This window comes from Argopecten irradians, chromosome 1, assembly GCF_041381155.1.
Source record: "Argopecten irradians isolate NY chromosome 1, Ai_NY, whole genome shotgun sequence".
Lineage (NCBI taxonomy): Eukaryota > Metazoa > Mollusca > Bivalvia > Pectinida > Pectinidae > Argopecten > Argopecten irradians.
In genome coordinates this window covers 13,674,833-13,697,142 of record NC_091134.1, presented here as the reverse complement: position 1 = coordinate 13,697,142, position 22,310 = coordinate 13,674,833, and the positions used below count along the sequence as shown (strand labels likewise).

At 37.4% G+C, this 22,310-nt stretch overlaps 1 protein-coding gene across 2 annotated transcripts in view; it reads left to right on the top strand.

Moving 5' to 3' along the window:
• Window positions 1-22,310, top strand: part of LOC138318421 (uncharacterized) — a 72,525-nt gene that overhangs the window by 36,386 nt on the left and 13,829 nt on the right. For both annotated transcript variants that reach the window (XM_069260760.1, XM_069260768.1), the window contains 5 exons: window positions 8,805-8,969; window positions 9,153-9,293; window positions 12,046-12,109; window positions 13,994-14,061; window positions 19,403-19,420. In XM_069260760.1, the coding sequence (XP_069116861.1) occupies window positions 8,805-8,969; window positions 9,153-9,293; window positions 12,046-12,109; window positions 13,994-14,061; window positions 19,403-19,420 (456 nt within the window). The remainder of the gene's footprint in view (window positions 1-8,804; window positions 8,970-9,152; window positions 9,294-12,045; window positions 12,110-13,993; window positions 14,062-19,402; window positions 19,421-22,310) is intronic.

The window sequence follows — 22,310 nt, the reverse complement described above, 5'->3', positions numbered from 1 at the left end:
GTTGGTGTACATAACTTATACAGATGGTTCATGCTGGTGTACACAACATCAGGACAACTATCATTATACAGCTTGGTTTACCAGCTATAAGACAACCATCATTATACAGATCTTGGTTCAGTACATCAAGGACAACCAATTATACAGATCTTGTTAGTGTACAACATTGTAGACAACTACCATTATACAGATCTTGGTTCAGGCTTGGTTTATCAGCTATAAAGACAACCACCATTATACAGATCTTGGTTCATGCTTGGTGTACACAACATCAAGGACAACTATCATTATACAGATCTTGGTTCAGGCTTGGTTTACCAGCTATAAGACAACCATCATTATACAGATCTTGGTTCAGGCTTGGTGTACATAACATCAAGGACAACCACCATTATACAGATCTTGGTTCATGCTTGGTGTACACAACATCAAGGACAACTATCATTATACAGATCTTGGTTCAGGCTTGGTTTACCAGCTATAAGACAACCATCATTATACAGATCTTGGTTCAGGCTTGGTGTACATAACATCAAGGACAACCACCATTATACAGATCTTGGTTCAGGCTTAGTGTACACAACATTGTAGACAACTACCATTATACAGATCTTGGTTCAGGCTTGGTTTACCAGCTATAAAGACAACCATCATTAACAGATCTTGGTTCAGGCTTGGTGTACATAACATCAAGGACAACTACCATTATATAGATCTTGGTTCAGGCTTGGTTTATCAGCTATAAAGACAACCACCATTATACAGATCTTGGTTCAGGCTTGGTGTACATAACATCAAGGACAACCACCTTTATACAGATCTTGGTTCCGACTTGGCTTTACAGAGCATCAAGGACAACCACCATTATACAGATCTTGGTACAGACTTAGCTTTACACAGCATCAAGGACAACTACCATTATATAGATCTTGGTTCAGACTTGGCTTTAGACAGCATCAAGGAAAACCACCATTATACAGATCTTGGTTCAGACTTGGTTTATCAGCTATAAGGACAACTACCATTATACAGATTTTAGTTCAGACTTGGCATTACACAACATCAAGGACAATCACCATTATATAGATCTTGGTTCAGACTTGGTTTATCAGCTATAAGGACAATCACCATTATACTGATTTTGGTTCAGACTTGACTTTACACAACATCTAGGACAACCACCATTATACAGATCTTGGTTCAGACTTGGCTTTACACAACATCAAGGACAACTACCATTATATAGATCTTGGTTCAGACTTGGCTTTACACAACATCAAGGACAACTACCATTATACAGATCTTGGTTCAGGCTTAGTGTACATAACATCAAGGACAACCACCATTATACAGATCTTGGTTCAGACTTGGTGTACACAGCATCAAGGACAACCACCATTATATAGATCTTGGTTCAGGCTTGGCTTTACACAGCATCAAGGACAACTACCATTATATAGATTTTGGTTCAGACTTGGCTTTACACAACATCAAGGACAACTACCATTATATAGATCTTGGTTCAGACTTGGCTTTACACAGCATCAAGGACTACTACCATTATATAGATTTTGGTTCAGACTTGGCTTTACACAACATCAAGGACAACTACCATTATATAGATCTTGGTTCAGACTTGGCTTTACACAGCATCAAGGACTACTACCATTATATAGATCTTGGTTCAGACTTGGCTTTACACAACATCAAGGACAACTACCATTATATAGATTTTGGTTCAGACTTGGCTTTACACAGCATCAAGGACAACCACCATTATACAGATCTTGGTTCAGACTTAGCTTTACACAGCATCAAGGACAACCACCATTATACAGATCTTGGTTCAGACTTGGCTTTACACAGCATCAAGGACAACCACCATTATACAGATCTTGGTTCAGGCTTAGTGTACACAGCACCAAGGACAACTACCATTATACAGATCTTGGTTCAGGCTTGGTTTATCAGCTATAAAGACAACAATCATTATACAGATCTTGGTTCAGGCTTGGTTTATCAGCTATAAAGACTACAATCATTATACAGATCTTGGTTCAGGCTTGGTGTACATAACATCAAGGACAACCACCATTATACAGATCTTGGTTCAGACTTGGCTTTACACAACATCAAGGACAACTACCATTATACAGATCTTGGTTCAGGCTTGGTTTATCAGCTATAAAGACAACCATCATTAACAGATCTTGGTTCAGGCTTGGTGTACATAACATCAAGGACAACCACCATTATACAGATCTTGGTTCAGACTTGGCTTTACACAACATCAAGGACAGCTACCATTATATAGATCTTGGTTCAGACTTGGCTTTACACAACATCAAGGACAACTACCATTATATAGATTTTGGTTCAGACTTGGCTTTACACAGCATCAAGGACACCCACCATTATACAGATCTTGGTTCAGACTTGGCTTTACACAGCATCAAGGACACCCACCATTATACAGATCTTGGTTCAGACTTGGCTTTACACAGCATCAAGGACACCCACCATTATACAGATCTTGGTTCAGACTTGGCTTTACACAGCATCAAGGACACCCACCATTATACAGATCTTGATCAGACTTAGTGTGCATAATATCAAGGACAACCACTACTATACAGATCTTGGTTCAGGCTTGGTGTACGCAGCATCAAGGACAACTACCATTATACAGATTTTGGTTCAGGCTTGGTGTAGATAACATCAAGGACAACCACCATTATACAGATCTTGGTTCAGGCTTAGTGTACACAGCATCAAGGACAACCACCATTATACAGATCTTGGTTCAGACTTGGCTTTACACAGCATCAAGGACAACCACCATTATATAGATCTTGGTTCAGGCTTAGTGTACACAGCATCAAGGACAACCACCATTATACAGATCTTGGTTCAGACTTAGCTTTACACAGCATCAAGGACAACTACCATTATACAGATCTTGGTTCAGACTTAGCTTTACACAGCATCAAGGACAACCACAATTATACAGATTTTGGTTCAGGCTTGGTGTAGATAACATCAAGGACAACTACTATTATACAGATCTTGGTTCAGACTTGGCTTTACACAGCATCAAGGACAACCACCATTATACAGATCTTGGTTCAGGCTTAGTGTACACAGCATCAAGGACAACCACCATTATACAGATCTTGGTTCAGGCTTGGTGTACATAACATCAAGGACAACCACCATTTTACAGATCTTGGTTCAGACTTGCATGATTTTAACCTGGAACTTGTATATCAACAAATATATCTGTCAGACATGCCTCTCAGTTTGTTCCTTTTCTGTTTTTACAGCATCTATAAACAATCAGCATGTGGTGAGAATTTGTGGGAGAATGCCACTAAAAGCTTGTTACATCAACAACAGAAATCGTTTGTAGGACTGTGATGGGGCAGGTACAGGGTTGATGGAGAGGCTAAACCAACACTTATACAACCAATTGTCTGGCAGAATCATTCTCCTCTGGTATACATTCCTCAGTCGATCACGGAAGCCAATTGACCTTGTCAAGGGCAAATGTCTTCATTGTCACAACATTGACAGGGTTACTTTAGTGTTTGATATATACTTGTAACTTCTCACTGGAACATTTATGTTATGTTTTTTCGTTTAATTCTTTCTTTGTTCATAATGATAATGTGTAACTGTTTTATTAGCTATTGAGAAAAAGACATTTCTGCAGAATACAACATACTTCAAACCTTGGGATAATAACATATTCTTCAATGTAAGATTATAACAGTAAATAAAATTAGATTGTAGCAGCTCATTATTTTGTCAACAAGATGTCTCATTGAACATTATAGACAGATTATGAATCACTAATTTGGAAACAAATTAAAATGTAATAAATATTATTCCAAAGTATGAAACTAAATCTGATGACCCAATGAAATGGCAGGCAAATAGTGTTGCTCGCATATCTGTCAGATTGTACATAGTCTGTCCTATAGCATCCTGTTCTCTTTTGTCTGGGGGCATAGGGATTTGCCTTTATTCTGTGGAGGGCTTATAACCTAGTTTTCTAGTTTTGACCCAGTCGTTTTGTTTGCAAAAAAAAAAAAAAAAAAAAAATAGAAAGAAAAATTAAGAAGGACAGATAAAATTCAGGTACATTGAATGTTTATATCCTGAGCCTTAAAAAATATGTATGCTATAATGATAAGTTAACGGTGAAGTGGTTTTATCTGAAAACGATAATGATGTTTTTGTAAGTTTGGATTGAGAGGTACAAACATTTAACCTTTTGACCCCTGCGATATTGCAGATGTCAGCTAGCTTTGAGTAAACTTGATGAATGGTGCATTTAAAAAATACAGTGTTAGAACAATGTTTAGTAAAGTTTATATGTGTAGGGGATTGTTTCGGTGGGCAGATACAGACATGCCTGGTTACTTAGGAAGCTGTTAGATTGACCCTGCCCTTGTAGGAAGTGAGACGGTGACAGGGAACATATGAGGAATATTGATATACCAGCTCAGACAGAAGCTTGTGTTGGGCCATGTTCTCTGGTCATACACAGAAACCTTGTTAAAGCATGGCTCACCATCTGAAATAAGGGATCTGTAGATTTATGTAGGTTATAACAAAATAACACCAAGTCTCCCATCTCTTTAGATAATAAGTCAAATGTAGCCATAGCAACATGTCGGTATTATAGAGAGGAAATAAATAAAATATTTTAGCACCAACATGTATTTTTTAATGAAAACATTTAAAGAATGCAAATATTTTGACTTCATACGTAGGCTAAATTGAATTTGAAAAATGGTGTTGTCCTCTTTTGCTTCTCAAGCTCTCTGCTTTATTTTGAAATGTTTAACCCGGTATTTGATTTTTCTTCCTTTTTTTCAAAGGAAAAAATGTGTTTGCAAGGGAAATTGATTTGGGCTCCATCCATCCTTCCGAGATCCCTTTTCCGGGTTATAAGTCCAAAAGCATTTAAAGCAGCTCCATGAAACTTTCAGAATGTATCAGACAAGTGCACTAGTTGTGCTTTTGCTATTTTGGACCTTCCACTTTGGGAATTTTTTCTGTTACCATGGAAACTTAGTCAAAAATACCAAATTACAGTTTCTTTTTGTTTCTGGACTATAACTCCAAAACCGTTCAACGCTGCTTCTTGAAACTTTCTGTATACATCAAACAAATGCCCTAGTTGTGCCTTTTGCAATTGCTGACCTTCCATTTTCGGAATGTTTTCTGTTACCATGGAAATACTTTGTCAAAAATTCCTAATTAATGTTCCCTTTTGTTTCCGGACTATATCAACACAACTCAGACAAGTGCCCTAGTTGTGCCTTTTGCTATTGCGGACCTTCCATGTTAGTTTTTTTTTTTTCTGTTAGCATGCAGTTTCTTCTTGTAACCTGCTATTATTTTTTTACAGTTTTACAATACTTGCATGCATTTAAAGTTATACTTAAAAAATTGTTACTTTGACTTTGATGTATTTGGGTTTTATTCCAACTGCAGGGCGCGGGGGATAATGCCATGCTTTTTGGCTCCTTGTTGGGGAAGGGCAATCATATTTTATATAAATGAGCCTGGTCCAACCCCTAAGGGCTGAGGGGTGGGGCCCCAATAGGGCAAATTTTCTTATTTTAGCTTTAAAATCCTACTCCTCCTTCATCCTTGGATGGATTTCATCGATATTTAGTGTGAAATATCATTGGGGAAGGGCAATCATATTTTATATAAATGAGTCTGGTCTGATTCCTAGGGGCTGAGGGGTGGGGCCCCAAAAGGGCAAATTTTCTTAATGTTAGCTGGCCCACTTCCTGTTTTAAGGTTTCAGTCTCCGATCTCAATGAAAATTGATCTATAGGGGTTTTCATTGATGCCGAACAATATGCAAACATTTTCGTAAAGATTTTTGGTATTTCAAGATGGCCCCTGGCCCACTTCCTGTTTTAAGGTTTCAGTCTCCGATCTCAATGAAAATTGATCTATAGGGGTTTTAATTGATGCCGAACAACAGGAAAACATTTTTGTAAAGATTTTGGTATTGCAAGATGGCAACTGGCCCACTTCCTGTTTTCAGGTTTCAGTCTCCGATCTCAATGAAAATTGGTCTATAGGGGTTTCAATTGATTCAGAAGGGGGAACTTTAGGTGAGGACAACCTTAGGACCGACCTAAGACCCGAGGGGATAGTACGGCGGAGGTCCAAAATGGGAGCTTTGCTGAAATTTGGCTTTAAAATCTGACTCCTTCTCATATTAATCCTTGAATGGGTTACAAGCATATATGGATGATGGGCTACCAAGTTTGTTCAACAAATGACATTTACCTATTTCAGAAACTTACATATTCAACTAAGGAGTTCCTTGTATTGTTTATATTAATCGTTAACCAATACTTTATACTGTGACTTTGTTGTTTTGTGCCATGAGTCAGATGACCGTGAAGGCCCATGGGCCTCTTGTTTCATAAACAATGAGTCTACTCCAGGGGCCTGAGTGATGGGGCCCAATAGAGGAAATGTTACAAACTCTTAAATCCTTCTGTAGGAATGAAGGGATTTGATTCTTATTTGGTCTGAAGCCAAAGTTTAATCGTTTCATCTTTTCGAAACGAATTCAAAATAAAAATTTGAAAACTTTATATCTAAGTGTTTCATACACAATTTATCAAGAGTTTGATTTCAAAATATTTTGAAGCCGTTTTGTAAAACATGCCAAGCAAATAATGTTGAATATGACTAGAGGCCCATGGGCCTTAACGGTCATCTGACTATTAGTACAATACAACATAGTCGTTTAAAGATTTTAGCCTATTTGACCTCTGTGACCTTGATTGAAGGTCAAGGTAATTCATTTGAACAAACTTGGTAGCCCTTCATCCCAGCATGCTATAGGCCCAATATCAGTACCATGTGCCTTCTGTGTCTTGAAAAGAAGTTGTTTAAAGATTTTAGCCTTTTTGACCCCCATGACCTTGAATGAAGATCAAGGCCATTCATTTGAACAAATTTGATAGCCCTTCATCCAAGCATGTCAAAGGCCCAATATCAGGTCTCTAGGCCTCTTAGTTATTCACAAGAAGTTGTTTAAAGGATTTTAGCCTATTTGACCCCTGTGACCTTATATGAAAGTCAAGGTCCTTCATTTGAACAAACTTGGTAGCCCTTTATCCCAGCATGCCAGAGGCTAAGTATGAGTATCCTGGGCCATTTAGTTCTTGAGAAGAAGTCATTTAAAGATTTTAGCCTATTTGACCCCTGTGACCTTGAATGAAGTTCAAGGTCATTTATTTGAACAAACTTGGTAGCCCTTCATCCTAGCATGCTACATGCCAAATATAAGTACCCTGGGCCTTCTGGTTCTTGAGGTTCTTGAGAAGAAGTCCTTAAAGATTTTAGCCTATTTGACCCCTGTGACCTTGAATGAAGATCAAGGTCATTCATTGGAACAAACTTGGTAGCCCTTCATCCCAGCATACCACAAGCCCAATATCAGGTCTCTAAACCTCTTCATTATTCACAAGATGTTGTTTAAATGGTTATAGCCTATTTGACACCTGTGACCTTGAATGAAGGTCAAGGTCATTTATTTGAACAAACTTGGTAGCCTTTCATCTCAGCATCATACGGGCCCAATATCAGTACCCTGGGCCTTCTGGTTCTTGAGAAGAAGTCGTTTAAAGATTTTAGCCTTTTTGACCCCTGTGACCTTGAATGAAGGTAAAGGTCATTTATTTGAAAAAAACTTGGTAGCCCTTCATCCAAGCATGCTAAATGCCCAATATCAGTACCCTGGGCCTTCTGGTTCTTGAGAAGAAGTCGTTTAAAGATTTTAGCCTTTTTGACCCCTGTGACCTTGAATAAAGGTCAAGTTCATTCGTTTAAACAAACTTGGTAGCCCTTCATCCCAGCATGCCACAGACCTAATATCAGGTCTCTAGGCCTCTTAGTTATTCACAAGAAGTTGTTTAAAGGATTTTAGCCTATTTGAACCCTGTGACCTTGAATGAAGGTCAAGGTCATTTATTTGAACAAACTTGGTAGCCCTTTATCTTAGCATCCTACTGGCCAAATATCAGTACCCTGGGCCTTCTGGTTCTTGTGAAGAAGTCGTTTAAAGATTTTAGCCTTTTTGACCCCTGTGACCTTGAATAAAGGTCAAGGTCATTCGTTTGAACAAACTTGGTAGCCCTTCATCCCAGCATGCCACAGACCTAATATCAGGTCTCTAGGCCTCTTAGTTATTCACAAGAAGTTGTTTAAAGGATTTTAGCCTATTTGAACCCTGTGACCTTGAATGAAGGTCAAGGTCATTTATTTGAACAAACTTGGTAGCCCTTTATCTTAGCATCCTACTGGCCAAATATCAGTACCCTGGGCCTTCTGGTTCTTTTGAAGAAGTCGTTTAAAGATTTTAGCCTTTTTGACCCCTGTGACCTTGAATGAAGGTCAAGGTCATTCATTTGAACAAACTTGGTAGCCCTTTATCCAAGCATGTCACAGGCCCAATATCAGTACCCTTGGCCTTCTGGTTCTTGAGAAGAAGTCATTAAAAGATTTTAGCCTTTTTGACCTTGTGACCTTGAATGAAGGTCAAGTTCATTCATTTGAACAAACTTGGTAGCCCTCCATCCCAGCAACCTACAGGCCAAATATCAGTACCCTGGGCCTTCCGGTTATTGAGAAGAAGTCGTTTGAATGAAAAGTTTACGCACGGCGAACGACGACGGACGGTGCATGATGACAGTTTGAACAAATGCATTTCTGATATAACAACTATATATATATTGTTTTACAAATTTTGTTGACAGAGTATCGGCCAGGTCCACCTGAGATGAACGTAACCAACATTACATCTACTTCTGCCACCATAGTTATCTATGTGATTGGACCAGAGGACAAGAATGGATTTGTAGCCGTGCATATATATAAATCCCAAAATAAATCCTTACTGAGAGAGCAGGTAAAAAATCTAGGTAAGTTTAAATGACAAAATCTGTGATATATTTACATACAGAATAAATGAAAACATATTTTGGATCTTGTTTCTTTTTCTACTGCATGTACACTGAGGCTAGATGACAAATAAACAATAAAACTTTAAGAACCATAACATTTTATATCTTAGAACCATTATACATCTTATTTATCTTCTTCAGATCCCGCCAGTGATTTCACCGAACTAGAAGTGTCTAATCTTGCACCAAATACTGCATATACAGTGGCTGCGATAGTTTTCCTCCAGAACGCAAGGCCATCTGTTACAAGTGAATTGCGGATACGAACAGTTCCAGAGAATGGTATAATTGTTTTATTTTGTTTTGCCTTTTTGTATCTGTGTTTACATATTAAGCTCATCACATTGCTTTGTGAGATTTAACAGTTCTGTGGCATGGGTCAGGGAAGGGAGTGGGTGTGGGGTGCCCAACAGGGAAACCAGGCCAATGTTTTTAGAAATAGTTTTAATTTATACATTATTCTTTGCTGCTATTTGACAATCAGTATCATTTAAATGTGGTGCATTAGATATTGTTACACTAGCTAGGGGAAAACATATCCGGCCCTATAACCAATAAACCATAGATTTAATCCCTAAGAAGCCATTGGATCCCCTAACTAATGGCATGTTGACCCCTGGGTTGCTGAGACTGGACTGTGCTGACTCATGATCAATGTACTGTGCATAACTAGCCCAATAGTCTTGACCTGTAGACATTTCCACATGCTGGGCATAGCTATACTATACATGTATAACACGTAATGGAATTAAGAGTTAACAGAGAATTACATTATCTAAATCTCTGATTGCATATTATGTTTATTTCTCTGGTTGGATCATATCTGTAAGTTTCCCAACAAACTTGATATTTAGATTAGATATTGTTAGTCAACCCCAGTACATGTATTACAGTATATTGATATATAATCTTGATACTCCATAATGTCAAGTAAAATTGAGGTTAATGCAATTCCATTATGTTGCTTGGCTTAATATTGCTGGGAATACTGTAGATCTTTTACATTACACTTGATACCTTAATTACAACTCTCAAGTAATTATGTTTACTTTTTTCACCATTAACATTTTATTATTGTGTTTGTTGCATGAAAAACTTGTAGAAAAGAAAGGTTTTGGTGAGTTTCAAATGATCAATCTGTCTTAAATGACACCAGTCACTTAAAGTAGAAAATCAGTGACTTTAATTGATCAGTCATCCAAGTCCAAGTTAAATGCTCTCTCAACAATTTTAGAAAACTCCAAAGAAATATGACGCCACTGTCCCCTCTTTCATATAAAAAAAATGCTGTCTGAACTCCCAGAAAAAGACGCCTTTTCCTTGAATATGACGCCCATCACATAAAAATGCCGCCTGCTACAAGAAAATGCCATCTTAATCTTGAATATGACGTCTCCTTCTGAAATATGACAGCCGCTTCACATTAAAAATGACGTCTCCTTCCGGGAAATGACGCTTTTTTCTTGAATATGACGCCCATCACACGTAAATGACACTCCATTGAGTAGGCGCGCTGAACAGGAATTTGGGCTACATGACGCCTCCTGCTCAATACCGCCTGGAATTTTCAATTTACAAGCGGTTTCCACCCCACTGATGCCCTAATGACAGGCGTCATCCGCCTGAAAATTTCATACAGGCGTTCCTCTTATTTCTCAGACAGTATTCTGAAGGGATCTGTCTCAAACTTCATATGTAGTTGTACATGTGCATATTGCATTGTTAGGTCACCTGAGACGAAGTTTCATGGTGACCTATTCTAAATGCCTTTTGTCCGTCTTCGTCCATCTTCCGTCGTCTGTCGTGCGACTATAAACTTTTTACATTTTTGACTTCTTCTCCAAAACCACCGAAGCAATTTCAATGAAATTTTGAACAAACCTTCTAAGGCATAGGGCCAATCAAAATTGTGAATTATATGACCCCCACTCCCAAGGGGGCTGTGGGAGGCACAGATATGGTAGAATCAAGTTTTATAACCTTTTTTTAAAAAATATATTTGTTATGCATTACAATGATATATGTTACATTTATGTAATATGAATTTTGTGCATGAGGGGACCTGATTATACTATAAGTTATATACAAACATTGATTAGTTTCATTAGATCTTTTTACCTATTTGTTTTGTCAAGAATCTTAAATCAAACTTAATCATGCTGGATACAAACAATCGCCGCTTTTAAAATAATTGGCCTAGGTCTACATATTTATTTATGTATTTCTCTCCAGAATCTGGAAAGATTTTGTATAAGGAATTAACCTGCAGAATAATACTGAATAATTCATAAATCAACAATAATTCCAGCATTCCTAGTGCACAGAAGGCCAACCTCAACATGACACCAGACTGACTGTATATTGAAAGCTCACAAGCTAAAGTGACACAAACATTACTCCAACATTAAAGCGCAATCTCCTTGATCATCTGTGCATTCTCGCTGAAATATCACCTAAAAGTTTTGCCAATTAACTGATTGTAGAGTGAGGATTAATTGTTGGTATGAACCCCTCCATTTGTTTATAACAGCTGAGGAAACGCTTGAATTGTTATGTTTGACTTTCACCGCGTCATCAACTTTCAAAATGGCATAAGGGGAAGCAACTCGTATTTAAAAAATGCATTTGATTTAATTTGAAGTATTAAAACGATTTAGGTTAATTTAATACAAAAATCAACAAGTAATATATGTTTTTACGCTAATGAAATGGTAAATTTAGTTGCGTAGGATGTGTTTAAATTTTGAAGCGAGGGCAAGAGTCGCGATATTGTACCGTAATAAAATTTACTGAACCCCTCTAAAGTGTTAGGGGGTCACGTACCCTTGACGACTCTTCACCCCGCCAATCAGTTGGGGAAATTTCTGTCCGATGTGCAATGAGTATCGATGTTTTTTAATACAATATATGTATTGTATATGCATTGTATATAAGTTGTTTTATAACAAATACAATTATACAGATTTTCTCATTCGTGTTGGGGCGATATCATTTTGATTTAAAAAACAAAATGTTTCAATATGTTAAAACCTAGATGAAGAGGAAAAAACCGCAACGGAAGGAGAAGCACCCGTTACGCCCAGCACAGAGTTTGTGTGGTAAGTACAACACCAACATACAGTCGAGACTGTCTTATGTGACTTTCCAAGGGACCATCACAAAAAGTCACAGACGACAGGGGATCACTTAAGGCAGTCCAAGTTCATCCGCAACATCACTGTACAAAAATCTGTTTTCATTGTCTGTTAATTTATTCTTCATTATAAATATATCAATTACCTGTTTTTTTTAAAGATAAATAAAAAATAATTATAAAAAAAATAAAATGATTTTTTTTTTTCAATTAAAAATCATTTAGATCTAGTTATAAATTACAAGCAGACATACATTGAAGTCTCGACTGTAGATATCAAATGATTGTTGACGAACTAAAAGATACTTTAAGATTAAATTTATTATTCCCTTTAGTTTCAAATATTTTGCCCCAAGGTTATACAATCAATGTGTGATTCCAAACCTTTGATTGACCTATAATAACAAAACCATGAAAATAAATAGCAGTGAACATGTTAATGCATTAAACTTCAATACAAGTGATTAATAATCACATACTTTTATACATGTTTTCACAAAAGAAAGAAACATTTACACTTGAATTGCTTTTCCGGTTGATAGAATATACCTTAAATGAATGTTTACATAACGTGTTTGTGTTACTTAATGACCCGAGAGTACTTGTTAAATATAAGTGATCAATAACATAGGATGTATTGGTCCTAATAAAAAAATATACAAACAAACAAATGCATATTTAAGTTTCGGTATGTTAAATTTTGGCATTTCATGCCAAACGCCAAATAAGCCAAAATATGACCACATCCAAAATATCCTAATTTATGGTAGATGCATTATTAGTCCTATGCTGGTGTTATAGCTAGGGTATAGTTTCTCCGTCTGTCTGTCTGTCTGTCTGTCTGTCCGGATTTGGTTTGCATATGATAACTGAATAAGAACAAATCGATGGATTTTGATCCAACTTCACACAATGGTAGCTTATGAGAAAACACAGCTTGGGATTGAATTGGGGAGGTCATAAGGTCAACTACAATGGTCAATATAAATAGATTGTTTCATAAATTTTAGTTTCCGGATAATAACCTCAGACATCAGCAGAATTTATTCAATTTTTATACAATGATAGCGTAGGAATTGACACAGCATGGGATTAAATTTGGGTTTAAAAGGTCAACTTCATGTACAAAAGGTCACTGCTACTGAAAAAAAAATGTTTCACAAAATATTAGTTTCCAGCTATAACTTGAGAACAAATCAAACAAATTGATGGATTTTTGATCAAACTTCACACAATGGTAGCATATATAATCAGCTGGGGATTGAATTTGGGTGAAAAGGTGACCTTCAAAGTTAACTGGTACTAAAAACAGATTGTTTCACGAAATATTATTTTCCGGACGATAACTTGAGAACACATCAACAGACTTTGTTCAAACTTCATACAATGATAGCATAGGAGATGACACATTTTGGGATTGAATTGGGGTCAAAAGTCAACTAAAAGGGTCACTGTCACTAAAAATAGATTGTTTCACAAATGTTAGTTTCTTGCCATTAACCTGAACACATCAACAGAATTTGTTCAAAATTCATTCAATGATAACATATAACAAAGCAATAATAATAACTTGCCATAGATTAAAAATGTAATTGATTACAGGGGACTTGTGTTATTTGCAACAATTACGTACGTGAGCTTGTTTTTTAATTGCAATTAAATTCCGCAGATTTTTCAAGCAATAAGATGCCGCAAAAGTTTATTGCTGCAAAATTGATCAATTCATAGGTAAAGTAGAACCAAGTCATAAAATCAAATTTTGGTAAAACAATTGTTATCCTTGAAAACACGAAATGTATTTGCCGCAGAAAAAAGTTGGTTCACAATATTTTTTTTCTTTATTTATCAGGATCATAATTGTATTAGTGACTGCAGTGGCCATACTGGTTATTGTGGCGGGGATCATTTTCATTCGGCGTAAGTATCATTTTACTCAGCTTGAGGTGGAATTTGTGTGAAATCCTTTATAAAGAGATTTTAATATATTTAAGTACTGGTATAAGGAAAAAATCAGCTGAATGAATAATTCTTAAACCCAATGGTAATATTATATGATATCATGTGACAAACTATTATAAAAAAAAGCTCTGGATCTATTCTGTACACATAATGAAATCTTCAGTTACAGTGATTACAGTAAGTCGGTCGGCATCAACTTTTCCAATGAAATAACTTCTCCTCCAAAAGTTGGAGTCCTGAAATTTGGCTTATAGTATATATTGCAGGGATGAAGGGCTACAAAGTTTGTTCTAATGAATGACCTTGACCTTCATTCATGGTCACAGGTTAAAAAGGCTAAAATCTTTAAATGACCACCGTTAATAACCAAGAGGCCTAGACACCTACATTTTGTACATGTAATATTGGGCCTATGACATGCTGGGGTGAGATGTAGGGCTACTAAGTTTGTTCAAATGAATAATGTTGGCCTTCATTCAAGGTCACAGGTGTTAAATAGGCTAAAATCTTTAAACAACTTTTTATCAAGAACCAAGAGGTCTAGAGAACTGGCATTACCTCGATCATTCATAGAAATTCTTATTGACTCTCTTCTGTCTTCAAGTATGCTCCATGATTACCAAATTGCAGGTGAGCCATTCGGGCCCTGTTTGGCCCTTGTTTTGTTTTGTGTTTCATAAGGAATTATCCATTTAATTTGAATTACACTGATTATTTGTTATTTATATAAGCACGATTTATTCACAGAAAGTTGTGTAGATAGAAATTAGATATATTTGTTATAAGTTAAATATTATTTATAGAATTTTTTCAATGATAAAAAAATTCATATGAAACAAATATCAAGTGTAATTTTCTTAATTTTATGCTAACGGACTTTCTGCTGTGAGTATACCTATAATATGTTTGTAACTTTTTTTTTATCTTCACTAGAATGACTCTACGACCACACCAAATAAATCAGTTGTTTGTCGGGAATCCCGCTCCAAAATTGTCTAAGTTGAGAAAAAAGTTTAAAAAAAAAAAAAAAATTTGCAACACACCTTAAAAAAAAATCGGCCGATCCAGATTTTTTCAGACGTTTCCATATGGTTAAATCCGCCAATCCTAGCCATATCTACATACCAGGCAGTGCAGCACTGGCCAATTGGCCCGATAATGAAGTAAACAAAGAGGTGTGAACACTCTCTGACCAACATCAGCAGTCCTAATTATCAGTCTGTGTCATGGGGCTACATTCACGTGTGTAACGTTGTATGTGTTTTACAGCTGAAGTTGCTTATTAAACAATCATCTTGCCTTTTGTGCATTATAGATAGTGATCATTACTTCTAAAGCAATCACTGCTTACCACTGATTTATTCACATTTTAAAGATGCTTCACCGCCGACAGAGCATAAATGATATTCATCATTTGAACAATAATTGGTGTTTAATCGTATATATATATGTCTAATTAACACAAATATAATACAAAATAATTTATTTTGCCTTTGGTGCATGAGCAATCAGTACTTTATTCCATATAGGATATAGTGCCACGGAATTTTTTCGGGATGCAATTAATTATTTTTTATATTTTCAACTTGAAGTAAAATTAGAAGCTCAAACTTTTCAATGGCGGTAATGGTGTAAATTAAGTAACTTTTGTAACAGAAGAAAAATACTTAATCTTCTGCTCCTGTTTTTAATAGTGAAAAAATACCATTTGTCAGCGGTGGAGCATCTTTAAATGACTAAATAGGCGTAACTATCCATGGACGCACCAAATTTTGTGAGGGTTATGTCTGCCATTTTTGTTAATTGTAATAATGGATCGGGATAGGTATAGAATTTCAGGATTTCACTAATAATCATGTTGGTTTTTTTAAAATAGGAAGGGGATTAGTTTTCCATAATTTTTCTGTAGATTATAGACTTAATCACTTAATGTTGATAAAATGATAACATCAATAATGGTAAATAATTTAAATCGGTCAATTATTTAATTTCAATTTTTTTTTAACTTTTTTTTTCGCTCTCTCATAATAGTTACATTTTGATTATTACTGTAACAGGTCTGATATTTTCAAAAATTAGTACTTATGTTCAAATGAAAATTAAGTATATTGCTTCCTTATACATAATAGTGAGAAATGTTAATTCGATGTAAGCCTAGTATTTTTTTTTCATTTTGTTTTTAATAACAGAAATATATTAAACGGAATAAGGGTATAAAGGGATTGAAATACATGCAGGCATCTTAATCAATGAAATTAGACCTTTCCTGCGAATCATGGATCGAGACCTGAGTAAGTTCCAATTGGCAAATCAAAGTTTTGTTCTAGAGCTAGTCTGTTTGTTTGTTTGTTTTTTTAGCTCACCTGGTCCGAAAGTTGGAACCAAAATGGTTATGCGCGTGATGATGCCGATAAGACACCGTGGCGTCCTGGCTTCCGTCGTCTCGAACGTCCGGTGCGTCCTGGGAGGGGGGGGGGTCGCTTGCCTTCGCAACTCCTCCTACTAATTCCCGTCGTCTTCAGTCCAACAATTCGAACTATCGTCTCCATAACCGCTGGTCGCACATTTTCAACAAAAGTTGACTGGTAGGCTGCTTAGGTGGCTTACATAACAGAAAAATTGTACAAATGAAGGGGCTGGACCCCTCAGGAGAGCCTGAGGGGCTGGGCGAAAAGGCGGTTCAATCTTGCTAATTGTTGTGTGTGTTAGTTGGTTCCAGAGTGGGGTGGTGAAAGCAACTTTCTTCTAACTTGAACCAAGCTATTGGGATTGGCTTACCCATAATGCAAATGGTAAGAGCTTCCTTATAGGGTTGAGAGTACTCAAAAATTGTACAGATTTGTATGGGGGCTAGACGCGCCCTGGGGTACCTGAGGGGCAGGGGTCAAATGGGGTCAATTTGGCTATTTCCATATAAACGACTTCTTCTCTGAAACTAAGCATGAGATAGCACTCTCATAATGCAATGGTAAAGCATCTTTATAGGGTGGGGATTCAAAATTGTACAAATGATGTGGCTGACCCCCCTGGGGGCCTGAGGGCGGGGTCAAAAGGGGTCAATTTGGCTCTTTTCATTATAAACGACTTCTTCTCTGAAACCAAGCATGGTATAATGCACCCATAATGCAATGGTTAGCATCCTTATAGGGTGGGGATTCAAAATTGTACAAATGATGGGGGCTGACCCCCCGGGGGCCTGAGGGGCGGGGTCAAATGGGGTCAATTGGCTATTTCCATATAAACGACTTCTTCTCTGAAACTATAGCATGAGATAGCACTCATAATGCAATGGTAGTATCTTTATAGGGTGGGGATTCAAAATTGTACAAATGATGTGGCTGACCCCCGGGGGGCCTGAGGGGCGGGGTCAAAAGGGGTCAATTTGGCTATTTTCATATAAACGACTTCTTCTCTGAAACCAAGCATGGTAATAGCACCCATAATGCAATGGTAGCATCCTTATAGGGTGGGGATTCAAAATTGTTACAAATGATGGGGCTGACCCCCCGGGGGCCTGAGGGGCGGGGTCAAATGGGGTCAATTTGGCTATTTCCATATAAACGACTTCTTCTCTGAAACTAAGCATGAGATAGCACTCATAATGCAATGGTAGTAGTATCTTTATAGGGTGGGGATTCAAAATTGTACAAATGATGTGGCTGACCCCGGGGGGCCTGCTGAGGGGCGGGGTCAAAAGGGGTCAATTTGGCTATTTCCATATAAACGACTTCTTCTTCTGAAACCAAGCATGGGATAGCACCCATAATGCAATGGTAGCATCCTTACAGGGTGGGGATACAAAATTGTACAAATGATGGGGCTGACCCCCCGGGGGGCCTGAGGGGCGGGGTCAAAAGGGGCCAATTTGGCTATTTCCATATAAACGACTTCTTCTCTGAAACTAAGCATGGTATATAGCACCCATAATGCAATGGTAGCATCTTTATAGGGTGGGGATTCAAAATTGTGCAAATGATGGGGCTGACCCCCAGGGGGCCTGAGGGGCGGGGTCAAAAGTGGCCAATTTGGCTATTTCCATATAAACGACTTCTTCTCTGAAACTAAGCACGGTATAGCACCCATATTACAATGGTAGTATCCTTTACAGGTGGGGATTCAAAATTGTGCAAATGATAGGGCTGACCCCCCGGGGGCCTGAGGGGCGGGGTCAAAAGTGGTCAATTTCCATATAAATGACTTTTTCTCGCTCATAATGCAATGGTTACATCCTTATAGGGTTTGGATTCAAAATTTTGCAAATGATGGGGCTGACTCCCTGGGGCCTGAAGGGTGGGGTCAAAAGGGGTCAATTTAGCTATTTCCATATAAACGACTTCTTCTCTGCAACTAAGAATGGAAGAGCACTTATAATGCAATGGTAGCATCCCTTATAGGGTTGGGATTTGAAATTGTACAAAATGATAGGGCTGACCCCCGGGGCCTTAGACGGCAATAGATGCGAGGTCAAAAGGTCAATTAGGCTACTATTTTCATATAAATTACTTTGTCTCTGAACCTATGTATTGGATAGCATATTTGTATGGTATCAATAGCATCATTGTATGGTTGTGATTCAAAATTAAACTTTGGGAGTCAATTTTGCTTATTTTTCTAATTGTCAGAGTCTTGTGATAATTACTAACAAAAAACCAGGTGAGCGATACAGGCCCTCTGGGCCTCTTGTTTTGTTTTTTGTTTTTCATTTTGATTAAATTTTGACATGAACAGGAGCTCCGTCAGTTGAATCATTAAACTTTTTTTTTTTTTTTTTATTTATTTAAGAAAAAAATCATATTGGTTTTTTTAGTTATTTTTGTCTATGAAAGGGTGCAAAATTAATATAGTAATATTTAATTCAATGTAAAGAATTTGAAATGTAAAAAAAAAGTTAAGCGCTTCCTCGACAATTAGATCCCTTTGTCTCTGAAAATCTGAAAATGGATATTTCATTAAAAACAGAAAGATTTCGTTCGCTCGCTCCCAAATTTTTTTCCTCAGTTCCAGAAGATTAGAACAACTGATTTATTTGGTGTTGCCTTATGGAAATATCATATTTTACAATGTAAAAAATTAGAAGCAAGATTGTGGTTGTTATCATATTTTACAATGTAAAAAAATTAGAAGCAAGATTGTGGTTGGTATCATATTTTACAATGTAAAAAAATTAGAAGTAAGATTGTGATTAACAACCATCTGCATTTGTATGTCGGTTTAAATTTACCTTTGTTTCAACTTTTGCATAGACAATTCATGAATGCATGAATTCATATTTGAGTAAAGTTTTATATTGATATTTCAGGAAAGAAGAAAAAAAAAGGTAAAAATAAATACTGCATACATGTATGCTTTTCAGTTTCGGATATTTTTAGCCCACTATCACCAGAGAGTGGGCTATATATATAGCGCTATTCAAATCGCCTATCGTCTCTGGTCCGTGGTCCATCCGTCTCTCCGTTCGTCCGTCTGTCCGTCCGTCCTTTAACAATTCTTGTTATCGCTATTTCTGAGAAAGTCATTTTGGAACCAATCTGTCAACAAGATGGCCACAAGACAGCCATATTGGATTTTGATAGTTAAAATTTGTTATCTCTATTTCTCAGAAAGTACGAAAGGGATCATTCTCAAATTTCATATGTAGGTTCCCCCTAGGGCCCTAGTTGTGCATATTGCATTTTGGGAACAATCGGTAAACAAGATGGCCGCCAGGCAGCCATCTTGGATTTTTGATAGTTAAAAATTGTTTCCACTATCTCTCAAAAAGTACGAAAGATTGTTACCGCTATCTCTCAAAAAGTACGAAAGGGATTAGTCTCAAAGTTCATATGTAGGTTCCCTTGGAGCCTTTAAAGTTGTGCATATTGCATTTTGGGACTGATCGGTTGAAAAGATTGCCACCAGGCAGTCATCTTGGATTTTGCTAATTAAGGTTTGTTATCGCTATTTCTCAGAAAGTACTGAAGGGATCATTCTCAAATTTCATATGTGGGTTTCCCACCCCATATTTGTGCATATTGCGTGATGGGAGCAATCGGTCAACAAGTTGACACCCATCTTGGATTTTGAAAGTAAAAAATTGTTACCACTAATTTCTCAGAAAGTACTGAAGGGATCATTTTCAAATGGATATGTAGGTTTCTCTTGGGCCCTAGTTGTGCATATTGAGCTTTGGGACAGATTGGTCATTAAGATGGGTGACAGGTCGCCATCTTGGATTTTGATAGTCTAAGTTCGTTATCCCTATTTCTCTGATAGTACTGAAAAGATCCCTCTCAAATTTAATATGTAGGTTCCCTTAGGGCCATATGTGTGCATATTGTGTGATGGAACCAATTGGTTAACAAGATGGCTGCCAGGCCACGACACCATCTTGGATTTTGGTAGTAAAAAATTGTTACCACTATTTCTCACAAAGTACTGCAAGGATCTGTTTCAAATTCCATATGTAGGTTCTCCTTGGACCCTAGTTGTGCATAGTGCATTTTGGACTGATTGGACAACAAGATGGCTGACAGACGCCATCTTTGATTTTGATAGTTTAAGTTTGAAAAGTAGAGAAAAGATCCATCTGACAATTGTCAGACATATATCAATCGTTGGTTGGTGCCAAGGTCCCTCTTGTTGAAGTAAAAATAAATTAATGTGATAAAGATTAGTAATGGAATGTAGCAATTGCATAATCTGATATTGTACAATTAAAATGTATCATCACTTTCTCATCTGAAACAAATACAAATGTATCAAGTGTATTATTAGCTCACCTGGTCCGAAGGACCGAGGTGAGCTTATGGGATACCGCAGCGTCCGGCGTCCGTCGTCTGTCGTCCGTCGTCCGGCGTCCGGCGTCCGTCAACAATCGACTTCTTCTCCATAACCACTGGTCGGATTTCAACAAAATTTGACTGGTAGCATCCTTATGGGCTACTAACTGAAAATTGTACAAATGATGGGGCTGATCCCTCGGGGGCCTGAGGGGCGGGGCCAAAAGGGGTCAATTTGGCTATTTCCATATAAACGACTTCTTTTTCTGAAACCAAGCATGGGATAGCACCCATAATGCAATGGTAGCATCCTTATAGGGTGGGGCTTCAAAATTGTACAAATGATGGGGCTGACCCCCCGGGGGCCTGAGGGGCGGGGTCAAATGGGGTCAATTTGGCTATTTCCACAAAAACGACTTCTTCTCTGAAACTAAGCAAGAGATAGCACTCATAATGCAATGGTAGTATCGTTATAGGGTGGGGATTCAAAATTGTACAAACGATGGGGCTGACCCCCGGGGGCCTGAGGGGCGGGGTCAAAAGGTGTCAATTTGGCTTTTTCCTTATAATCGACTGTCTTCTTCTTGAAACCCAAGCATGTTATAGACGTCCCCCCAAAGTACACGATGGAAGTCGATTTCATAAAGTGTGGGAATTCCAAAAATTGGAGCTAATAATGATAGGCTTGTACCCCGACGGGTGGCCTGATGGTCGGGTGTTAAAAGTGGGCCAAATGTGTGCCTATTTTGTCCCATAATGGAATCAACTTCTGTCCTCTGTAACCTAGATCATTGATAATATTCACGCCCAAATACAATTGGAAGCATCCTAGAAGAGTGGATTGTAAATTCAAAATTGTGCAGAATGTATATGTGTTGCAGAACGCCCCTTGGCCATGAGGTGCGGGGGTTCAAAAGTGGTCAATATTTCAATTAAAGAATGTACATTTTTCGTCTGGCAACTTAAACATGGGAAATAAGCTCTCATATATGCAATGTTTTACATTACCCTCATAGGAGTATTTGGATTCAAAATTATGTTTCAGAAAGAAGGTGGTCAGGACCCCTCCTGGGGTCCTGCAAGTGGATTGGACATAAAGGGGTTAATTTAGCAATATACGCATATAATACTAGCTTCTTTCATCTATGCAACTAGAGAATGGAAGTTCACATATAATGCAAATGAATCCAGCGCAATGAATATGGATGTGGGGAGTTCTTAAATTTGTACAAATTGATATATGTTGGAGACCCCTTGCCTGTATAAGACGAAAATAGATTCGCGAGGACAAAAATTTACAAATATGCAACTTCAATTATATAAAGTTAGTCTTTGTCCTCTGAACCTATGTAATGTAAAGCAAAAATGGTGGATTCGTCTTTTCGTTTATAAGTACAAAGCCAAGTCTTGTATGTGAGGGCAAATATCCTCTAAGTAATAAATTCGTAT